At 39.3% G+C, this 21,364-nt stretch overlaps 1 protein-coding gene across 3 annotated transcripts in view; it reads right to left on the bottom strand.

Annotated features, from left to right (window-relative positions):
* The window catches only part of ITCH (itchy E3 ubiquitin protein ligase), a 126,086-nt gene that overhangs the window by 76,556 nt on the left and 28,166 nt on the right, over positions 1-21,364 (bottom strand). For 2 of the 3 annotated variants that reach the window (XM_007522667.3, XM_060188661.1), the window contains one exon: positions 308-398. In XM_007522667.3, the coding sequence (XP_007522729.1) occupies positions 308-377 (70 nt within the window). In that variant the 5' untranslated portion in view covers positions 378-398. Of the gene's footprint in view, positions 1-307; positions 399-15,246; positions 15,379-21,364 lie in introns of all 3 variants that reach the window. The other variant, XM_060188659.1, reaches the window with a different exon arrangement.

Genomic DNA, 21,364 nt, shown 5'->3' with positions numbered 1-21,364 from the left:
CCTTGCATTAGAATTGCCATAGAATCTTTTTTCCTATAAAAGCTAGTGTGAAGGTGTTTGACTTTCTGTGGTACTGGATCCATATTCTGCTTCACCTATGTCTAATAAAAAAAAAAAAAACAAACATGTAAAATACTCAAGACTCTGAAATGAAAAAGTAATCTTTACATATCTACAACATTTTTAATGATCAAACAAATACTAATTCAGTACCTGATATGGAACTGTCACTTAAGATTTTCTTCTCACAGAAAATGTTTTATCTTAGGCAAAATATAAATAAAATAGACTGTGTTTAAATGCTTACCAGTGATCTGAAGTTGTGATTTCATGGTCAGGCTACCCATTGAACCAAGTTGTGATCTACTGTCAGACATACCACCAATAGGATGACAAACCTGAACACAGCAAAGGAAACAATGTAAACATTAATAAATTCCTACATGTTTACTCTTTATCTGTAGTTTCTTGAATTAGAGTTGCTGGAACATCCAATTTGTAGCCAGTTAGAAGCATAGATAACAACAGTCTGGGTTTTCAAGTCTTAGTATGGAATATGATGTTTTCTCTAGGCAGAGTCGGAATTAAATTGAATTTACTGATACCCTGCTATTTTCTGAGAATCGCTTAGTGGTGTGGACATGTAAGTCCCACATACACAGGACTTAGATCAAAAAACCCATTCAATCCTCTTCTCTCTAGTCAATTATCTAATTATGCTCATTTTCTCTAGGATATCATCCAACATTAAGTCTTCAAGCATTATCTATATAGAGCTGGCGAAATAGCTCATTTGAAGTGTGCTGCCTTGTCATGTGTATGACCCAGTTTTAAGTCATTGGTGCTGTGATCCCCTTCACTCTCTCTTTCTCTATGTCTCCTATGCCTTCTCTATCAGTACCTTTATATATATATGAAAAAGTCCCAACTGTCACTACCCTGTTCTATATTCCTATACTCTAATCTTCATGTTAGGTATTCCACATTACTATATCCTGATCTTCCTTTAAAACTAACTCCAAAAAAGAAAAAGAAAAAATAAAAATAAAAAAATAGGGTCAGGCGGTAGTGCAGCAGGTTAAGCGCACATGGCGTGAAATGCAAGGACCAGGATAAGAACCCTGGTTCCAGACCTGGCTCCCCACCTGCAGTGGGGTCGCTTCATAGGCGGTGAAGCAAGTCTGCAGGTGTCTATCTTTCTCTCCCCCTCTGTCTTCCCTTCCTCTCTCCATTTCTCTCTGTTCTATCCAACAATGATGACATCAATAACAACAACAATAATAACTACAACAATAAAACAAGGGCAACAAAAGAGTATAAATAAATAAATATTAATATATTAAAAAAAAAAACTAACTCCACTCTTCATACATTCCTATCTCAGCTAATGGCAACTCCACCCTTACATGATCAAGTTAAAACTTGAAAACCTGGAGTCATCTTTTGACTAGCTATTTTTGTATTTCCCTTCCAATCTATTAGAAAATTACGTTGTTTCCATTATAAAATATACCCAGAGTCCATTTCTTACCACTTTTACCACCAATCTATTCAGTTAGTTGCCTTTGACAGTCATCTGTTTGTTGAATTATGCCTTTCTCCTAGATTGCTATAATAATCAGCAATAATTTAACAGACCTACCAGTTCTTTCTATCCTTGGTGTCCTTTCCCAGCACAACCAGGATAACAGCAAAATGTTGAAAATCCAGGAGTCGGGCCATAGCGCAGTGAGTTAAGCGCAGGTGACGCAAAGTGCAAGGACTGGCAAGGATCCCAGTTCGAGCCCCCGTCTCCCCACCTGCAAGGGCGTCGCTTCACAGGTGGTGAAGCAGGTCTGCAGGTGTCTTTCTCCCTCTCTGTCTTCCCTTCCTCTCTCCATTTCTCTCTGTCCTATCCAATAACAATAACATCAATAACAACAACAATAATAACTACAACAAGGGCAACAAAAGGGAAAATAAATTTTTTAAAAATGTTGAAAATCCTGCAATTACTTCCCATTTTACTCTAAGTAAAAGGCTAAGAGCTCACAATGATGTAAAAGACCCAACATATAGCCTTTGCTCCCAGTTTTCTTATATTTCTTTCTACTTCCCTTCCCTAGTCAGGCACCTACATCCCTACATTTTGCAAATATACTAGCACATTCTTGCCTTGGAACCTTAGCTCTACTGTTCTCTTGACAATATTACAATCTGTTCCACCTATCTTGGCAATTTTTCTTCTATATACGATATAACCCTCTGGCATACTAAGTAATTTACATGGGAATTATACTTATTATTAGTTTTGACTCACAACACTACAACAAATCCAATATGAAAAGGGTAAAACAGCAAATATTTCAGTATCTGTTCAATGAACAACTACTGAATTTTACTAACTCTAACAAATAACTTCTTTAGTCCTTAGTCATAGAAGAGTTAATCCTTATATGAAAACAGCATGATTCATATCACAAAAATATATATCACAACAGCCTAACACTTGGGCTACAGTTGGTACTATAATAATTGCTAGAAGACACTAGTTGAGTTATGTAACCTCCCTAGGTCTTAGTTTGTCAGAAAACCAGGGATAACACCATCTCTACCTCTTTACCTCACAACATTATCCTAAAATATGAATTATCACATTGTGAAAAAAATGTTGTGTAAATAAAAATGAAATTTAAATGCTTTCTTTCAAAATACAAAACAAATCTATTATGATAAAATTAGTTCATTCTAGGTATCCAAAAAATACAAAACACTACGTTAAAAGATTTATGCAGCCCTATCACTGAAACAAAATTTGCAACAGCCAAGACAAGGAAATAAATTAAGTGCTAATTAACAGATTAGTTAAACATGATACAGTAGAATACAACTCAATCATAAAAAATAAAATATTGCCATTTTCTGTGACCATATGGATAGAGCTTGAGCAGATTATGTTAGGTAAAACAAGTCACAAAGAGAAAAATACCTTATGATTTCACTTACATGGAATAAAAAGAAATAAAGCAAAGGAGAGGTCTGGAAGTGGTGCAGTGGATTCTCAAACATAAGGTACCAAGTACAATCAACAGCATATTGCCAGAGTAATATCTGATTCTCTTTCTCTTCCTCCTTCTCTCATTCATAAATAAATAAATAATTTTAAGGAAGGAAGGAAACTAAACAAAACCTTTGGATTCTACCTGCAGAAATAAAGTTACCAGAGTGGGAGTCTGGGTGGAGGAAAAGGTGGAGGGATGGTATGGTGTGACAACATAACTGGAGAAACAAACTCCTGAAACATATGGTCACTGAATAAACCAATGCTACCTCAATATCAAAAGAGCAGCAGCAGCAGCAGCAGCAGCAGTAGCAGTAGCAAAAAAAGAATATACTTTAGCTATACCGAAAATAATCTTCAAAGAATTTCTGCAACTCAAGATACAAAAAATGACTTTAAGTGCTCAATTCCTAGGCTCCCTAAATTCTCCCACTCCTGAGTCTCCAGATCTTCTCTGAAAGACCACAGTCCATCAAGGTTTCTTCCTATATTATCCCTTGCTTTATTTTAGGGAAATATGCTCATATCCATGTTGGGCAGATATAGAACTGTACGCCTGTGACAACAACTCTGTGAACCAAAATCTCGTCAATAAAGTCATTTTAAAAAGAACTAGGACAATGTGGCCTGGGATGTGGCATAGTAGAAGAGCCCTAGACTTAAAGCATGAGGTTGTGACTCCAGTCACTAGAACCACATGTGCCAGTACAATACTCAGGTCCTCAATCATGAAATAAAATAAAATTTAAAAAAAAAAAAAAAGGAACAAAGGAGAAAGAAGGAAGGAGAAGAGAAAGAAGGGAGAAGTGTCGCCACTCCTGGTGCTGCTTGTGTGCTTGTCTGGTACGGACCTGGTACCTCTTTTGTGAATTGGCAACTGAAGAGACCCCAGCATTCACCACCGTTGAGGAAAATCCCAAGGAAGGAGTCAAGACTTAGAACAACGACCATATTAATCTGAAGGTGTCAGGTCAGGATGCTTTAGTGGTGACTTCAAGATTAAGAGGCATAGACACTTCCAGAGAAGGGGCTACAAGAGCAGCAGCAGCAGCAGCAGCTGTTTCAATTCCCTCCCCTCCCCTCCTCTCCCTTCCCCTCCCCTCTCCTCTCCCAGGTCAACTAGGAATACCAAAGGAGATCACCTGGGACTGCAAGACAGGACTAGACTTCAGGAACCCACCAAATCACCAGTGAGTGCACACATGTGTGGCTCATGGACAGAAAGGAGCCTAAGGAGAGATTGAGCAGCTGGTAGCAGTCCGGCAGTTTACCAGTTGAGGCACCACCTCCAGTCTGTTTAACCAATAAAAAGACTGCTGAGTTTACCAGTTGAGGCACCACCTCCAGTCTGTTTAACCAATAAAAAGACTGCTGAACAACTATATGCCACCAAGCTAGAGAACCTGGAAGAAACGGATGATTTCCTAGATACCTATCAACTTCCAAAACTAAGTAAAGAGGAAGTAGATAACATGAACAGGCCCATCACAGCTAATGAAATTGAAACAGTTATCAAAAATCTTCCCAAAAATAAAAGTCCTGGACCAGATGGTTTTACAAATGAATTCTACAAAACCTTCAAAGAACTAATACCTCTACTATTTATAGTCTTCCAGAAGATTGAAGACACTGGAATACTCCCTGCCAGCTTCCATGAAGCCAACATCACTCTGATACCAAAAGCAGACAGGGACACAACCAAAAAAGAAAACTACAGACCAATATCTCTGATGAGCATAGATGCGAAAATATGAACAAAATTCTAGCCAACCAGATACAGAAGTATATTAAAAAGATTGTTCATCATGACCAAGTGGGGTTTATCCGAGGCATGCAACGTTGGTTTAATATACGTAAACCAATCAATGTTCTTCTTCTTCTAGCGTTTGCCCTTCTTCCGTAGCCAGTCAACAGCATCAGATTGAGCCTGATGTAAAGTTTCGAGACCTCCTTTGAATCTGGAGAGGTGGCATTCGTTGACTATGTGGGTCATAGTCTGTCTGTAGCCGCAGGGGCAGTTCGGGTCGTCTCTGGCTCCCCAGCGATGGAACATAGCCGCGCACCGGCCATGGCCTGTTCGATAGCGATTGAGGAGGGCCCAATCATAATGTGCTAGGTCAAAGCCGGATTGACGCTTGCAGGGGTCTGTGATGAGGTATTTGTTCTTTACCTCAGCTGACTGCCAGCTCTGTTTTCAAGAGACTGGAACAGAGAAGATCAGTGTAGGCGTAGGAGACCAGACTGGATGACGAGACATCAAGCGTTGAACAGGGTGGGTGAAGATATCCGCATATATTGGCAGGTCCGGTCGAGCGTAGAAGTGGGAAATGAACTTGGATGATGCCGCATCCCGACAAATATCTGGCAGGGTGATGTTGCTAAGAACGGGCAGCTATGGAACCGGGGTGGAACAGATGGTTCCAGAAATTATCCTCATGGAGGAATATAATTTGGAATCGACCAAGTGGACATGGGGGCTACGGAACCATACTGGGGCATAGTATTCTGCAGTGGAATAGCATAATGCCAGAGATGATGATCGTAGTGTGGAAGCGCTCGCTCCCCATGAGGAGCTGGCCAGTCTTGCAATGATGCTATTCCTTGCGCCCACCTTTGTTGCAGTTTTTATGAGATGTTTGTGAAATGACAGAGTGCGATCGAGAGTAACGCCAAGATAGACTGGCTGGGCTTCATGCCGGATTCTCGTATCATCAAGCTGCACATTAAGCTCACGCGAGGCCGAGGCATGGTGTAGATGGAAAACAGATGATACCGTTTTTACAGTGCTAGGGATTAGTCGCCATTTTTTACAGTAATCAGATATCAGAGACATGTCTTTCGTGAGTGTTTCCTCGAAGATGTCGAACTTTGATGCCTGAGTTGCACAGCAGATGTCATCGGCGTAGATGAACTTCCACCACATCAACAAAAGCAAGACCAAAAACCACATGGTTATATCAATAGATGCAGAGAAAGCCTTTGACAAAATACAACATCCCTTCATGAACAAAACACTACAAAAAGTGGGAATAGATGGAAAATTCCTGAAGACAGTGGAGTCTATAGGTAGCAAACCTAGAGCCAACATCACACTCAATGGTGAAAAACTGGAAGCATTTCCACTCAGATCAGGTAGGTACTAGACAGGGCTGCCCACTATCACCATTACTATTCAACAGAGTGTTAGAAGTTCTTGCCATTGCAATCAGGCAGGAGCAAGTAGGCTGGAAGAGAAGAAGTCAAACTCTCCCTATTTGCAGATGACATGATAGTATACATAGAAAAACCTAAGGAATCCAGCAAGAAGCTTTTGGATATCATCAGGCAATACAGTAAGGTGTCAGGCTACAAAATTAACTTCAAAAGTCAGTGGCATTCCTCTATGCAAACACTAAGTTAGAAGAAATTGAAATCCAGAAATCAATTCCTTTTACTATAGCAACAAAAACAAAAAATATCTAGGAGTAAACCTAACCAAAGAAGCGAAAGGTCTCCCGCATCAACTAGGAATACCAAAGGAGACCACCCAGGACCGAAACAAGGCAGGACTTGAATGACCACAGGAACCCACTAAATCACCAGTGAGTACAAACACGCGGGGCTGGTGACAGAGGAGAGGAGCATAAGGAGAGATTAAGTGACTGCTAACAGTTCAGCAGTTTATCATTTGAGACACCACCTCCAGTCTGCTCCACCAACAAGGGGACAGCTGAAGGGAGGAGAGGATTCCCCAGAGACTCACCAAATGCAACTCTGAGTCTTCATTGCTACTGCCCTCAGAATCTGGAGCAGCAACAGGGAGGGACACCAGGGGACAGAGATCTAGCCAGGAAACTCAGAAGACCTATATCTCCATGGCATAACTGAGGGGCTGTGAAAGTCTCTTTGCATAACCACTGGATTATCTCTGCCACACCCTGCTTTATCTCTTAGTCAGGAGTCAGTGATTAAGCTGAAGCCTATTGATAGTTTAAAAGCCCTCAGGCTCCCATAGCCTACAGGGAATTAAAAAAAAAAAAAAAGAGGCTTTTAAACCACTGAGCTCCAACTCAGGGATTTAAATACTATTGAAACAACTGTTAACTTCCACCACTGTGAACCCTTTAATTAAATTACTTAGACACAAGTCAATCCAGGCAATAGTGATCAGTAATTTGAAAACTACTGATAAAGGGAACTCATAACAATATATAAAATGGTTAAAACAACAAGAAGAAATACTGGAGAATCGAACCAGGACAAGAGTCCAGCTAAAAGTCCTCCAGAGGGTGAAGCACAAAATAACAATTTCAACATCCAAACATTAGCTAAGGAAATAATAATAGGAGTGAGTAAAGAATTTGAAAAAATTATAATCAGAAATACAGGAAAAACAAATGAGACTATGGAAGAAAATACTAATTATTTCAAGGTTATTAGAGAGCTTAAAGCTGAAATCGCTGAACTAAGAATGCAACTAGCTGAAAAAGCTAAAACAGTATCAGAACAGGGCAACAAAATAGATGAACTCCAGAAAACAGTAGAGGGCAGAGAGAATAGAATTAATGAGGCTGAAGACAGAATTAGCAAGATTGAGGATGAATTAGAGCCAACTAAAAAAGAAGTAAGAGATCTCAAAAAGAGATTAATAGATGCTGAAAACAACAACAGAGTCCTATGGGATGACTTCAAAAGAAACAATATACGCATTATTGGCATACCAGAGGAAGAAAGAGGAGAGGAAGAAAGCATTTTCCAGGCCATAATAGCTGAAAATTTCTCTAGTCTAGACAACACCAAAGACATAAAGATTCAAGAAGCCCACGGGTCCCAAACAGAATTAACCCAGACCTAAAGACACCAAGACATATCATACTTAGAATGCAAAGAAATAAGGATAAAGAAAGGATCCTGAAAGCTGCAAGAGAAAAACAAAGAGTCACCTACAAAGGAAAACCCATAAGATTAACAGCAGACTTCTCCATACAAACACTACAGGCCAGAAGAAGATGGCAAGATATCTATCGAGTGCTCAATGAAAAAGGCTTTCAACCAAGAATACTATATCATGCTAGACTGTCATTCAGACTAGATGGAGGCATCAAAACCTTCTCAGACAAGCAACAGTTGAAGGAATCAACCATCATCAAGCTTGCCCTGAAAGAAGTTCTGAAAGGTCTCCTATAAACAATCAGACCATCACAGATAGCACATATATCAAAACACTCTAAAACTCTACAAGAATGGCGTTAAAATATCTTCAATCTTTGATATCAATAAATGTCAATGGCCTGAATTCACCTATTAAAAGACACAGAGTAGGAAGATGGATCAGAAAACACAACCCAACAATATGCTGTCTACAGGAAACCCACCTAACTCAACAAGACAAACACAGACTTAAAGAGAAAGGATGGAGAACTATCATACAAACCAATGGCCCACAAAAAAGGGCAGGAACAGCTATTCTCATATCTGACATGATAGACTTTAAAATAGATAACATTAAAAAAGATAGGAATGGACACTACTTAATGCTCAGAGGATCAGTCAACCAAGAGGACTTAACAATTGTTAACATCTATGTACCCAATGAGAAGCCATCTAAATACATCAAACTTCTACTGAAAGAGCTACAGTAATGTATTAACAGCAACACAATCATAGTAGGGGACTTCAACACCTCACTCTCTCAAACTGACAGATCATCCAGGCAGAAAAATCAATAAAGACATAAGGGAGCTAAATGAAGAGACAGATAAACTGGAACTATTGGACATTTGCAGAGTCATTCATCCCAAGAAACTGGAATACACATTTTACTCAAATCCACATGGGTCATTCTCAAGGATAGACCATATATTAGGCCACAAAGACAGCATCAGACAATTCAAGAACATTGAAATCATCCCAAGCATCTTCTCAGACCACAGTGGAATTAAACTAACACTTAACAATCAACAAAAGATTAGCAATAGTCCCAAAATGTGGAAGCTCAACAGTACACTTCTTTTTGTTTTTAATTTTTTAAATTTAATTTTATATTTATTTATTCCCTTTTGTTGCCCTTGTTGTTTTATTGTTGTAGTTACTGATGTTGTCGTTGTTGGATAGGACAGAGAGAAATGGAGAGAGGAGGGGAAGACAGAGAGGGGGAGAGAAAGATAGACACCTGCAGACCTGCTTTACCGCCTGTGAAGCGACTCCCCTCCAGGTGGGGAGCTAGGGCTCGAACCAGGATCCTTATGCCAGTCCTTGTGCTTTGTGCCACCTGCACTTAACCCGCTGAGCTACAGCCCGACTCCCAACAGTACACTTCTTAACAACTTCTGGGTCAAAGAGGAAATAAAGGAAGAAATCAAAATTTTTGAGACTTCAATGAAAATGAAGACACAAGCTATCAAAATTAACATCATCAAAATGAATATACTACCTAGAGCCATCTACAAATTTAATGCTATCCCCATCAAGTTCCAACCACAGTTTTTAGGAGAATAGACCAAATGCTACAAATGTTTATCTGGAACCAGAAAAGACCTAGAATTGCCAAAACAATCTTGAGAAGAAAGAACAGAACCATAGGCATCACACTCCCAGATCTCAAATTGTATTATAGAGCCACTGTCATCAAACTGCTTGGTACGGGAACATGAATAGACATACTGACCAGTGGAACAGAATTGAGAGCCGAGAAGTAAGCCCCCACACCTATGGACATCTTTGACAAAGGTGCCCAGACTATTAAATGGGGAAAGCAGAGTCTCTTCAACAAATGGTGTTGGAAACAATAGGATGAAACATGCAGAAGAATGAAACTGAACCACTGTATTTCACCAAATACAAAAGTAAATTCCCAGTGGATCAAGGACTTGGATGTTAGACCACAAACTATCAGATACTTAGAGGAAAATATTGGCAGAACTCTTCTCTGCATAAATTTTAAAGACATCTTCAATGAAATGAATCCAACTACATCAAATTAAAAAGCTTCTTTACAGCAAAAGAAACCACTACCCAAACCAAGATACCCCTCACAGAATGGGAGAAGATCTTTACATGCCATACACAGACAAGAGTTTAATAACCAACATATATAAAGAGCTTGCCAAACTCAACAACAAGACAACAAATAACCCCATCCAAAAATGGGGGGAGTACATGGACAGAATATTCACCACAGAAGAGATCCAAAAGGCCAAGAAACACATGAAAAAATGCTCCAAGTCTCTGATTGTCAGAGAAATGCAATTAAAGACAACGAGATACCACTTCACTCCTGTGAGAATGTCATACATCAGAAAAGGTAACAGCAGCAAATGATGGAGAGGCTGTGGGGTCAAAGGAACCCTCCTACACTGCTGGTGGGAATGTCAATTGGTCCAACCTCTGTGGAGAACAGTCTGGAGAACTCTCGCAAGGCAGAAATGAACCTACCCTATGATCCTGCAAGTCCTATCCTGGGGATATATCCTAAGGAACCCAACACATCCACCCAAAAAGATCTGTGTACATATATGTTCTTGGCAGCACAATTTGTAATAGCCAAAACCTGGAAGCAACTCAGGTGTCCAACAACAGATGAGTGGCTGAGCAAGTTGTGGTATATATATATATATATATATATACAATGAATACTATTCAGCTGTAAAAAATGGTGACTTCACCATTTTCAGCTGATCTTGGATGGATCTTGAAAAATTCATGTTAAGTGAAATAAGTCAGAAACAGAAGGATGAGTATGGCATGATCTCACTCTCAGGCAGAACTTGAAAAACAAGATCAGAAAAGAAAACAGAAGTAGAACCTGAACTGGAACTGGCGTATTGCACCAAAGTAAAAGACTCTGGCTTGGGTGGGTGCGTGGGTGGGTAGAATACAGATCCAAGAAGGATAACAGAGAACCTAGTGGGAGTTGTAGTTATATGGGAAACTGGGGAATGTTATGCATGTATAAACTATTGTATTTACTGTTGAATGTAAAACATTAATTCCCCAATAATAAAAATAAAATAAAAATAAAAACTACAAAAAAAAAAAAGACTAAGACAAGCATAAACCTATGGGACTACATCCTATTAAAAGCTTCTGCACAGCTAAAGAAACTACTATCCAAACCAAGAGACCCCTCACAGAATGGAACAAGCTCTTTACATGCCATACATCAGATAAGAGTTTAATAACCAAAATAGATAAAGAGCTTGCCAAACTCAACAACAAGACAACAAATAACCCCATCCAAAAACGAGAGTGGGGGGACATGTGTTGGTATGCTTCTAAAAACCCCTTCTGTTTCATTAGTTTAATCCCCCCTGCTTAACACTATTCTATTTACATAACCACTTCATTCTATTTACATAACCGCTGTTAACAAGCACCACCCTCCCTCCAGGGTATTGGTGGTTTAGTGATAGAATTCTTGCCTGCTCCGCCCCCTCTCCTTGTCATACCCTGATTTTCACCAGTCACTTTTCTCTCCACCCTCTCTGCCTCGCATCCTGTTCCCACCCTACTGGGCTAGCATATTTATAAGGACAAGATTGTTTGTAGTTAGTTTAGCTTAGCTTGGTATAGATTGCGCTGCGTCCTACAAGAATAAAGAGATACTGCGTGCAACCCAGCCATGAGTCCCGGGTCATCTGTTACCCGCCCATGAAGCCAGCCCTCTACATGGTGGACGTTCTGATGGAGGGGGGCAAATCCTCCACAGCAACTCAATATTCTACCATGTCCAGCCTATGATAGTGAGTTTGTATAGGTTGCATCTTTATGGCATCAATCTGTTGCCGCAAAAGGCTATGAGCTTGTTAAGAATTATAGGACCATGGTCTGGGAGGTGTCGCAGTGGATAAGGCGTTAGACTCTCAAGTGTGAGATCCCAAGTTCGATCCCTGGCAGCACATGTACCAGAAAGATATCTGGTTCTTTCTCTCTCCTCCTCTCTTTCTCATTAATAAATAAATTAAAATGTTGAAAAAAAAGAATTATAGGACCTATTGTGAGCAGAAGAAGTAAAACAAGCTAACATGGACAGAATATTCACCACAGAAGAGATCCAAAAGGCCAAGAAACACATGAAAAAATGCTCCAAGTCTCTGAATGTCAGAGAAATGCAAATAAAGACAACAATGAGATACCACTTCACTCCTGTGAGAATGTCATACATCAGAAAAGGTAACAGCAGCAAATGCTGGAGAGGTTGTGGGGTCAAAGGAACCCTGCTACATTGCTGGTGGGAAATGTAAATTGGTCCACCCCTGTGGAGAGCAGTCCGGAGAAATCTCAGAAGACTAGAAATGGATCTACCCTATGATCCTGCAATTCCTCTCCTGGAGATATATCCTAAGGAACCGAAGACACCCATCCAAAAAGATCTGTGTATACCTATGCTCATAGCATTATAATTTGTAGTAGCCAAAACCTCGAAGCAACCCAGAGTCCAACATCAGATGAGTGGCTGAGCAAGTTTTGGTATATATACAAGCAATGAAATACTACTCAGCTATTTGAAATGTCGATTTCACCAATTTTAGCCCATCTTAGATGGAGCTTGAAGAAATCATGTTAAGTGAAATAAGTCAGAAATGGAAGGATGAATATGGGATGATCTCACTCTCAGGCAGACGTTGAAAAACAAGATCAGAAGAGAAAGCACACATAGAATCTGAACTGGAGTTGGTGTATTGCACCAAAGTAAAAGACTCTGGGGTGGGGGTTGGGGAAAAATACAGATCTTAGAAAAGGATGACAGAGACCCTAGTGGGGGTTGTATTGTTTTGTGGAAAACTGAGAAATGTCATGCATGTGCAAACTACTGTATTTACTGTCATCTGTAAAACATAAATCTCCCAATAAAAAAATTTTTTTTTAAAAAAGAGGCATATACCATTTAGTAAACTAATGAAAGCCTATTGTGAATACAGGAATTGTCAATGAGACAGATCAGATTCTAATTGGATGGGCAGCCAATCAATCAAATAGATAAACCTGAACAGTTGGAAATGGAGGATGAAGGATACAATTGATCTGTTCCAGTAGCAGACAAAGTATAAAAGGAACTTGCTACTTTCTGCCAGGACTCTATTCCTCCAGACCAGTAAGACATTCTCAAATAGAAAACTGTAACTTGGTTCCATTATATCCTGACTACTACAGTATAGTTTTCTCTGTCCTTTCAATTTCCTTTTCCCCATTCTTTTATTATACATAAAGTAACTGGTGTATGTGCACAAGCATACAACATTTTTTAAATCTAAATAGCTAATGGTATGGGCGAAAATACTGGTTCTGTGACAACAGCTCCTTTCTCTACTAGTGCCATGCTCATCCAGCTCTTATCTTGGTATTCCAGTAAATTATTTTGCTCTCAATGTTTAAAAAATATATATATATATAAAGATTCCTGCATATCAGGCTGGGGAGACAGCATAATGGTTATTCAAAAGACTCATCCCTGCAGCTGTGAGGTCTCACGCTTATTCCCTAGCACTACCATAAACCACAGATAAGTAGTACTCTGGTGTTTGTCTGCCTCTCTCTTTCATTAAACTAAAAAGTAAATAAAATATTAAAAATAAAAGTTCCTGCATACCTTATTCAATTGGAGAATCTGAATGTTATCATTTATCATTGTAAAACCAAGGACAATTTATAACTTTTTTTGTATGCAGCTGTTACATGTAGAGCAATCTATCTTTAAGTTGAGGTAAATTACTCTATAAGAAATGAATCCTAGATTGTTTTCCCTTCAAGTCAAGCATCTTGTTGTTTAAATAAGCTTCTTGTTTAAAAAGAAAAAAGGGAGTTGGGCGGTAGTACAGCGGGTTAAGTACATGTGGCGCAAAGTGCAAGGACTGTCATAAGGATCCCGGTTTGAGCCCCCAGCTCCTCACCTGCAGAGGTGTCGCTTCACAGGCAGTGAAGCAGGTCTGTACGTGTTTATCTTTCTCTCCCCGTCTTCCCCTCTTATCTCCATCTCTCTCTGTCCTATCTAACAACGATGACATCAATAACAACAATAACTATAACAATAAAAAAAAAAGCCAACAAGGGCAACAAAGGGGAAAATAAATAAATATAAAAAAATTTAAAAAAAAGAATACTGGGGGGCCAAGTGGTGCCCACCCCCAGTCCCCACCTGCAAGAGGAAGGCTTTGCAAGTGATGAAGCAGTGTTATAAGTGTCTGTTTCTCATTTATTTATTTATTTATTTATTTATTTACTTATTTATTTTTAACCAGAGCACTGTTCAGCTCTGGTTTATGGTGGAGTGGGGGACTGAACCTGGGACTGTGGAGCCTCAGGCATGAGTCTCTTTGTAAAACCATTATGCTATATACCCCTGCCCATTTTCTGTTTCTCTTTCCCTCTCTATTCCCCTTCCCTCTCAATTTCTCTATCTTATTAAAAAAAATAAAGTCACATGAAGTGTTAACACTGGTGAAAAAAAGTAAATAAACACTAGGTAAATCTGAAATATACAAAGCAATGTCTAATTTTGGAGTGAGAAAATGTGAAAATAAAATGTAAGGTATCAGCACAAAAGATTTAAGTCAGGAATAGAAATTACTGGAGTTAACCATTCTAAGATCCTTGTATTACTCAGGTAAAATATAAAAATACTGATTAACTGTTGTGAGTATCAGACAGAAAGGAAAACAGTGATAGGAGAGAGATCACAGCACTGCTCCACTGAAGCTTCCCCTGTACATAGTGCTTTCACTTGGTTCTAGGGACTTGAATCCAAGTCCCTACACATGGTAAATAAAGGGTGTGCTTTACTAGATGAGTCCTCCCCTACTCTAGTAGTCAACGAACTCATATATGCTTCCAATTAACACTGTGCCATTTGCTGTGTAGTTTGCTGAAGGTACTTATTATCTCTACTCCCACCCCCCAACGGCCATTTTTAAAGATTCACTTTATCTCATGGTAGGGAGAGAAGTCAGAGAACCACTGTGGTACATGTTGTGCTGGAAATTGAATGGGACCTCCACATTATTTTTTAATGTTTTAAATTCCTTTGCTTATGCCTAGATAGAATTTGAAATGTGACAGAGATACATATGTTTAATCTCTCTTTATTTTGTAAAAGTCCTTTTCCTACATGTTTCTTTTTTACTTTTTATATTCTTTTTATACAATTTTTATCTCTCAAATATTTTTTTCCCCTCAACACTGGTTTGGAATTTGTGCACTATCTTAAGTTTTTTTTTTTTTTAATGGTTTACCTTTGAAATTTTAACTTTCATACTTCATGGGCAATGGAGCAATGTTGTGATGTCTCTCCTCTGTCACCATCTTTTAAAAATAGTTTGCTGGTAGCAGTGGAATTGTGTAGGCATGATTTCCCAACAAAAAACCTGGAAGAAGAAGAAAATAAAATTGGGCTGGCAAAACATCTCACCCGGATAGTGTAACTGCTTTGTCATGACTTTGATCCAGGTTTGAGCCCAGCTCCCACCACACTGCAGGAGGCTCCAGCAATGTGGCGTCATTTCTTCTCCCTCTCTCTATCTGGAAAAAATCCTGCCTAGAGTAGTGAAGACCTACTTTCACTAGAAAATATTGCCTAAACACAGTAATAAAAGAAATAAGAGTGGGAGTCGGGGTGGTAGCACAGCGAGTTAAGAACACATGGCGCAAAGTGCAAGGACCGGATCCCGGTTCAAACCCTGGACTCCCCACCTGCAGGGGAGTCGCTTCACAGGCGATGAAGCAGGTCTGCAGGTGTCTATCTTTCTCTCCCCCTCTTTATCTTCCCCTCCTCTCTCCATTTCTCTCTGTCCTATCCAACAACAACGACATCAATAACAACAACTATAACAATAATAAAACAAGAGCAACAAAAGGGAAAGAAAAGACAAAAAGAAAAAGAAATAAAGATCAACTGCAAATCTGATTTACTGCATGTACCTCTGTCTCCCTTTTCTTTCATTATTATTTTTTATATTTATTTATTCCCTTTTGTTGCCCTTGTTTTATTATTGTAGTCATTATTATTGCTGTCGTTATTGGATGGGACAGAGAGAAATCGAGAGAGATAGGGTGTAAAGTGCAAAGACCAGTGCAAGGGCTGGCATAAGGGTCCTGGTTCGAGCCTGCAGCTCCCTACCTGCAGGGGAGTGGCTTCACAGGTGGTGAAGGTCTGCAGGTGTGTATCTTTCTCTTCCCCTCTCTGTCTTCCCTTCCTCTCTCCATCTCTCTCTGTCCTCTCTAACAACAATGACATCAATAACAACAATAAAAACAAGGGCAACAAAAAAGGGAAAATAAATAAAATAGGTACTAAAAAAATAAAAAAGAAATGCATTTAAAAGTTGTAATGTACACAGAAATAATATAATGAAGATCCTCTTTGGTGGTCCGGGAGGTGGCGCAGTGGCTAAGGCACTGGACTCTCAAGCATGAGGACCTGAGTTCAATCCACAGCAGCACCAGAGTGATGTACCAGAGTGATGTCTGGTTCTTCCTCTCTCTCTCTCTCTCTCCCCTATCTTTCTCATTAATAAATAAATAAAATCTTTTTAAAAAAATCCTCTTTGTCAGTACCTTGTACGTAAATGAACTAATTCTCCAGAAAAGAGAGATCAGAAGAATGAATTAAAAACATAATCTAATAATATACTATCTATATGTGACTAATTTCAGAGCCAGAAATAAAATAAAGTGAAAATGAAGGATAGAAAAAGATAACCATGTAAACAGGAACCAAAAGAGAGCAGCTATGTTACTGTCAGACAAAACAGACTTTAAATTTTAAAAAGCTATAAGGGAGTCGGGCGGTAGCACAATCGGTTAAGCGCACATGGTGCAAAGCACAAGGACTGGCTTAAGGATCCCAGTTGAGCCCCCGGCTTCCCACCTTCAGGGGAGTCGCTTCACAGGTGGTGAAGCAGGTCTGCAGGTGTCTATCTTTCTCTCCCTGTCTGTCTTCCCCTCCTGTCTCTATTTCTCTCTGTCCTATCTAACAATGACGACATCATTAACAACAACACTAATAACTACAACAACAGTAAAAAAATAAATAAATAAAGACAAGGGCAACAAAAGGGAAAATAAAAAAATAAATTTTTTTAAAAAGCTGTAATAAACAAATGGTGTTATATACTAATAAAAGGTCCAATACAGAACAGAGACACAATAATTGTTATTTTTGAACCCAATAACAAACAAAATACATGAAGTAAACAATGACAGATATGAAAGAGAAACACATATCTCATCACATTAAAAATATATATACTATAGCCAAGTGGAATGGAAGAAGGTTCATGTAAGAGAAATAAAAGTAATGCACCATATTAACAAAATGGAGGGAAACATTATCAACTCAATTGATGGAGAAAATGTATCTGAACAAATCACCACACAAGATAGTTCATCTGGGAGGGAGTCTGGTTTGCGATGCAGGCAGTCCAGGTTCAAGCCACCAGAATACCACATGAGAGACTACAACACTAGAGGAAATGTTAGTGCTTCATGCTGTGGTGTCTCTACCCATACTTATTTCTGTCTATCTGAAAATGTAATCTTGGCAAAGAACAAGGGAAAAAAATTAATAACATTTGACCATAAAAAGCAGTCAACGGGGGAGTCGGGCGGTAGCACAGCTGGTTAAGCGCAGGTGGCGCAAAGTGCAAGGACCGGCATAAGGATCCCAGTTCGAGCCCCGGCTCCCCACCTGCAGGGGAGTCGCTTCACAGGCAGTGAAGCAGGTCTGCAGGTGTCTATCTTTCTCTCCCCGTCTTCCTCTCCTCTCTCTATTTCTCTCTGTCCTATCTAATAACAACAACAATAACTACAACAACAACAAAAAGACAAGGACAACAAAAAGGGAAAATAAAATTTAAAAAATTTTTTTAAAAAGCAGTCAACAATCTGGAAATAAAAAAAGAACTACCTCAACAGAGTAAAGTTCACATACCCCATAGATGCAGTTAGGGATGCTGCACGGCAGTAGAGCACAAAGCTTGCAAGCATGAAGTCCTGAGTTCAACCCCTAGCACTACAATCCAGACTGAAGTTCTAGTTCTTTCTTGCCTTCTGTGTCTCACTAGCTCACACTCTCATTACTATTTCTTTTTAAAGTCTAAAAAGCCACACACGGGTGGGGGAGATAACATAATGGTTATGCAAAGAGACTCTTATGCCTGATGCAAAGAGACTCTTAATGCCTGAGACTCCAAATTCCCAGGTTCTATCTCCCACCACCTAAGCCAGAGCTTGATACACACACACACACACACACACACACACACACACACACACGGGGGGGGGGGGGGATGCCAACATCTTACCTAACGGTGAAAGAATAAAAGCATTGCCTCAAAAACCATAAATAAAGCAAGGATGCCTACTTTCACCACTTATATTCATTCAACTCAGTTACTGAAAGCCCAAGTCAGAGCAACTAAGTGAGAAAGAGAAACTTTTAAAGGGCCTCCAAACCAGAAAGAAGTAAAATTTATCTGGTAGAACTAATAATAAAGGAATTCGGCAAATCAGGGATATACAAAGTCAACACAGAAAAGTCAAGTGCATTTCTATTTACTAACAATTTAAATAAGAAAATAATTCCACTTACAAATTGCATTAAAAAACCATGAAGAAACTTAGAACAGCTTAGAATAAAGCTGGACCCTTATCTGACACCATAAAATCAAAAGCAAATTAAGCAGCCATAGCTCACACAGCTGTATACTTGACTTGGATACATGTGGTTCCCAGTTCCAATCCAGATAACTCATGTGCCAGTGGTGCCCTGGCTTTTTTCTTATTCAAAACTCTTTCACACATGACTTAAATAATAAAAATTAATTTTTGAGAATAAACAAATGAAAACCTTGAAGACCTAAGACTACAGAAATCTTAGAGAATGAGACAGGCAAGAGACTCACAAAAAATTCAGTAATTTCTTAGCTATGACACCAAAGACCCAGGCAACAAAAGTAAACAGATGTATTTAACTTCATAAATTAAAAACTTTTGTACAAAAGAGACTATGAATATAGTGAATAGGAATAGTACAGGTATGCCAGTCATTAGAGGAAAATATCCAGAATATATATAGAACAATTAGAACTTAATTACCACCACCACCACCACCAAAAAAAAAAGTTTCAGGGAGTTGGGCGGTAGCGCAGCAGGTTAAGCGCAAGTGGCACAAAGTGCAAGGGGAGGCATAAGGAAACTAGTTCCAACCCCGGGCTCCCCACGTGAAGGGAGTCGCTTCTAGCGGTGAAGCCCTCTTTCTCTCACCCTCTGTCTTCCCCTACTCTCTCCATTTCTCTCTGTCATATCCAACAACGACAACATTAATAACTACAACAATAAAAAACAAGGGCAACAAAAGGGAATAAATAAGTAAATAAATATTTTTTTTAAAGTTTCAAAAATGGACAAAGGAGACTGGGGAGCTAGCACAGCAGTTAAGCAATGGCTTTCATGCCTCAGGCTCCAAAGCACCAGGTTCAGTTCCCCACACTAACATAAGTCAGAGCCAAGTGGTGTTCTGGTTAAAGATAAATAAATAATAAAAAGACAAAGACCTTTAGTAGGCACTTCTTCAAATAATGGTTAGTAAACACATGAAAATATATTCAACACAGTGGTCTGGGAGGTGGCGCAGTGGATAGGGCATTAGATTCTCAACCATGAGGTCCTGAGTTTGATCCCCAGAAGCACATGTACCAGAGTGATGTCTGGTTCTTTCTCTCCTCCTGTCTTTCTCATTAATAAATAAATTCTTTAATATATATATATAATACTAACACCACTAACTTTTAGGGAACCACCACTAACCTTTAGGGAAATGAAAGCCAAAACCGTAATGAGCTATCCATTAGCATGGTTACTAAAAAAGCTCCAAAAAGTCAGGGAAAATAACTCAACTAGTAAAGCCCAGGATTTGCAAAACACACACACACACACACACACACACACACAGAGAAAATAACAAATGTATAGAGGGCAGTCCTGGGCACTGCTGGTAGGAATGTAAAGTGACATAGTTACTTTGGGGAAACAGTTTGGCAGTTTCTCCATTTCTTAAACAGAATTATCATATGATCTACTAATTCCTTTTCTTGGCATATTCCCAAAAGAATTTAAAGGAGGATCTCAAAAGAGACATCTGCACACCAATGCTTCTACAGCAGAATTAGTCACAAAAAACTAAAAAATATTGAGACAACCTAATTCTCCATAAAAAGATGAATGGATAAGCAAAATGTGGTCCATACACACACTGGAGTGTTTGTTATTCAACCTTAAATGTAAGAAAGGGTCTGCAGCTAGAGAAAATATATCAACTGGTAGAGCGTCAGACTCATAGGCTTGAGGGTCCTACTAGTTCAATCTCTAGGGCTGCATGTTCAAAATAGTTACCATATAACACAACAACCCCACTCCTAGTCATTTACTTTTTTAAAAACATTTATTAATTGGATAGAAACAGCCAGAAATTGAGAGGGAAGAGGAGTCTGAGGGAAGGAGGGAGGGAGAGAGGGAGGGACGGAGGGAGAGAGAGGGAGAGAGAGAGAGAGAGAGACCTGTAGCTCTGCTTCACCACTTGCAAAGCTTTCCCCCTTATTATAGGTGGGGATGGGGCCTTGAATCTGGGTCCTTGCACATTGTGACATGTGCACTCAACCAGGTGCACCACCATCCAAGCCCCAACATTTACTTTACAACAGAGATTCAAATTCGAAAATTATTTTGTTTTGGAGAGGTTTTTTTCTGTTTGTTTTGTTTTTGTTTGTTAGGGTTTTTTTTACAAGTGGGAGTGTAGGGGGTGGTATAGTGTATCTATCTAGTAAGCAGAAGCCAGGGAAGCTCTTATCCTGTCAAACAATGCATGAAACAGTCCTCAACAAAAGAAAATCATCCGACCTAGAGAAATAAAAATGTATGCTCACACAGGACCTGTACAGAAATGTTTCTAGTATATCTAATAATTGAAAATAAAATTACCCAATGTTCTCCAACAGGTAAACTAATAAACTATGGCACACTAGTATAATGGAATACTATCAATACTTAGCAATAAAAAGAAACTACACCTCTAAGGAAAGACAGAAACAGGCTGGGGCTATGGATCACCTGTCAACACCTATATCAAGTGGAGAAGCAATTATAGAAGCCAGACCTTCCTTTCCACCTTCTGCACCTCATAAAGAATTTTGGTCCATACTCCCAGAGGAGTAAATGTTAAGGGAAGATGACCAGAGGGCTCTGCACTCTAGTTCCATCAGGATCTGGAGAGAGAAGAGGTAAAAAAAAAAAAGAGAGAGAGAGAGAGAGAAGGATACTCAGAAGTAGGTGTAACTTAGAAAAGAAGGCAGGACC

This window comes from Erinaceus europaeus, chromosome 1 (assembly GCF_950295315.1).
Source record: "Erinaceus europaeus chromosome 1, mEriEur2.1, whole genome shotgun sequence".
Lineage (NCBI taxonomy): Eukaryota > Metazoa > Chordata > Mammalia > Eulipotyphla > Erinaceidae > Erinaceus > Erinaceus europaeus.
The sequence above is the reverse complement of the archived record's forward strand: the minus strand, read 5'-3'. Positions and strand labels throughout refer to the sequence as shown.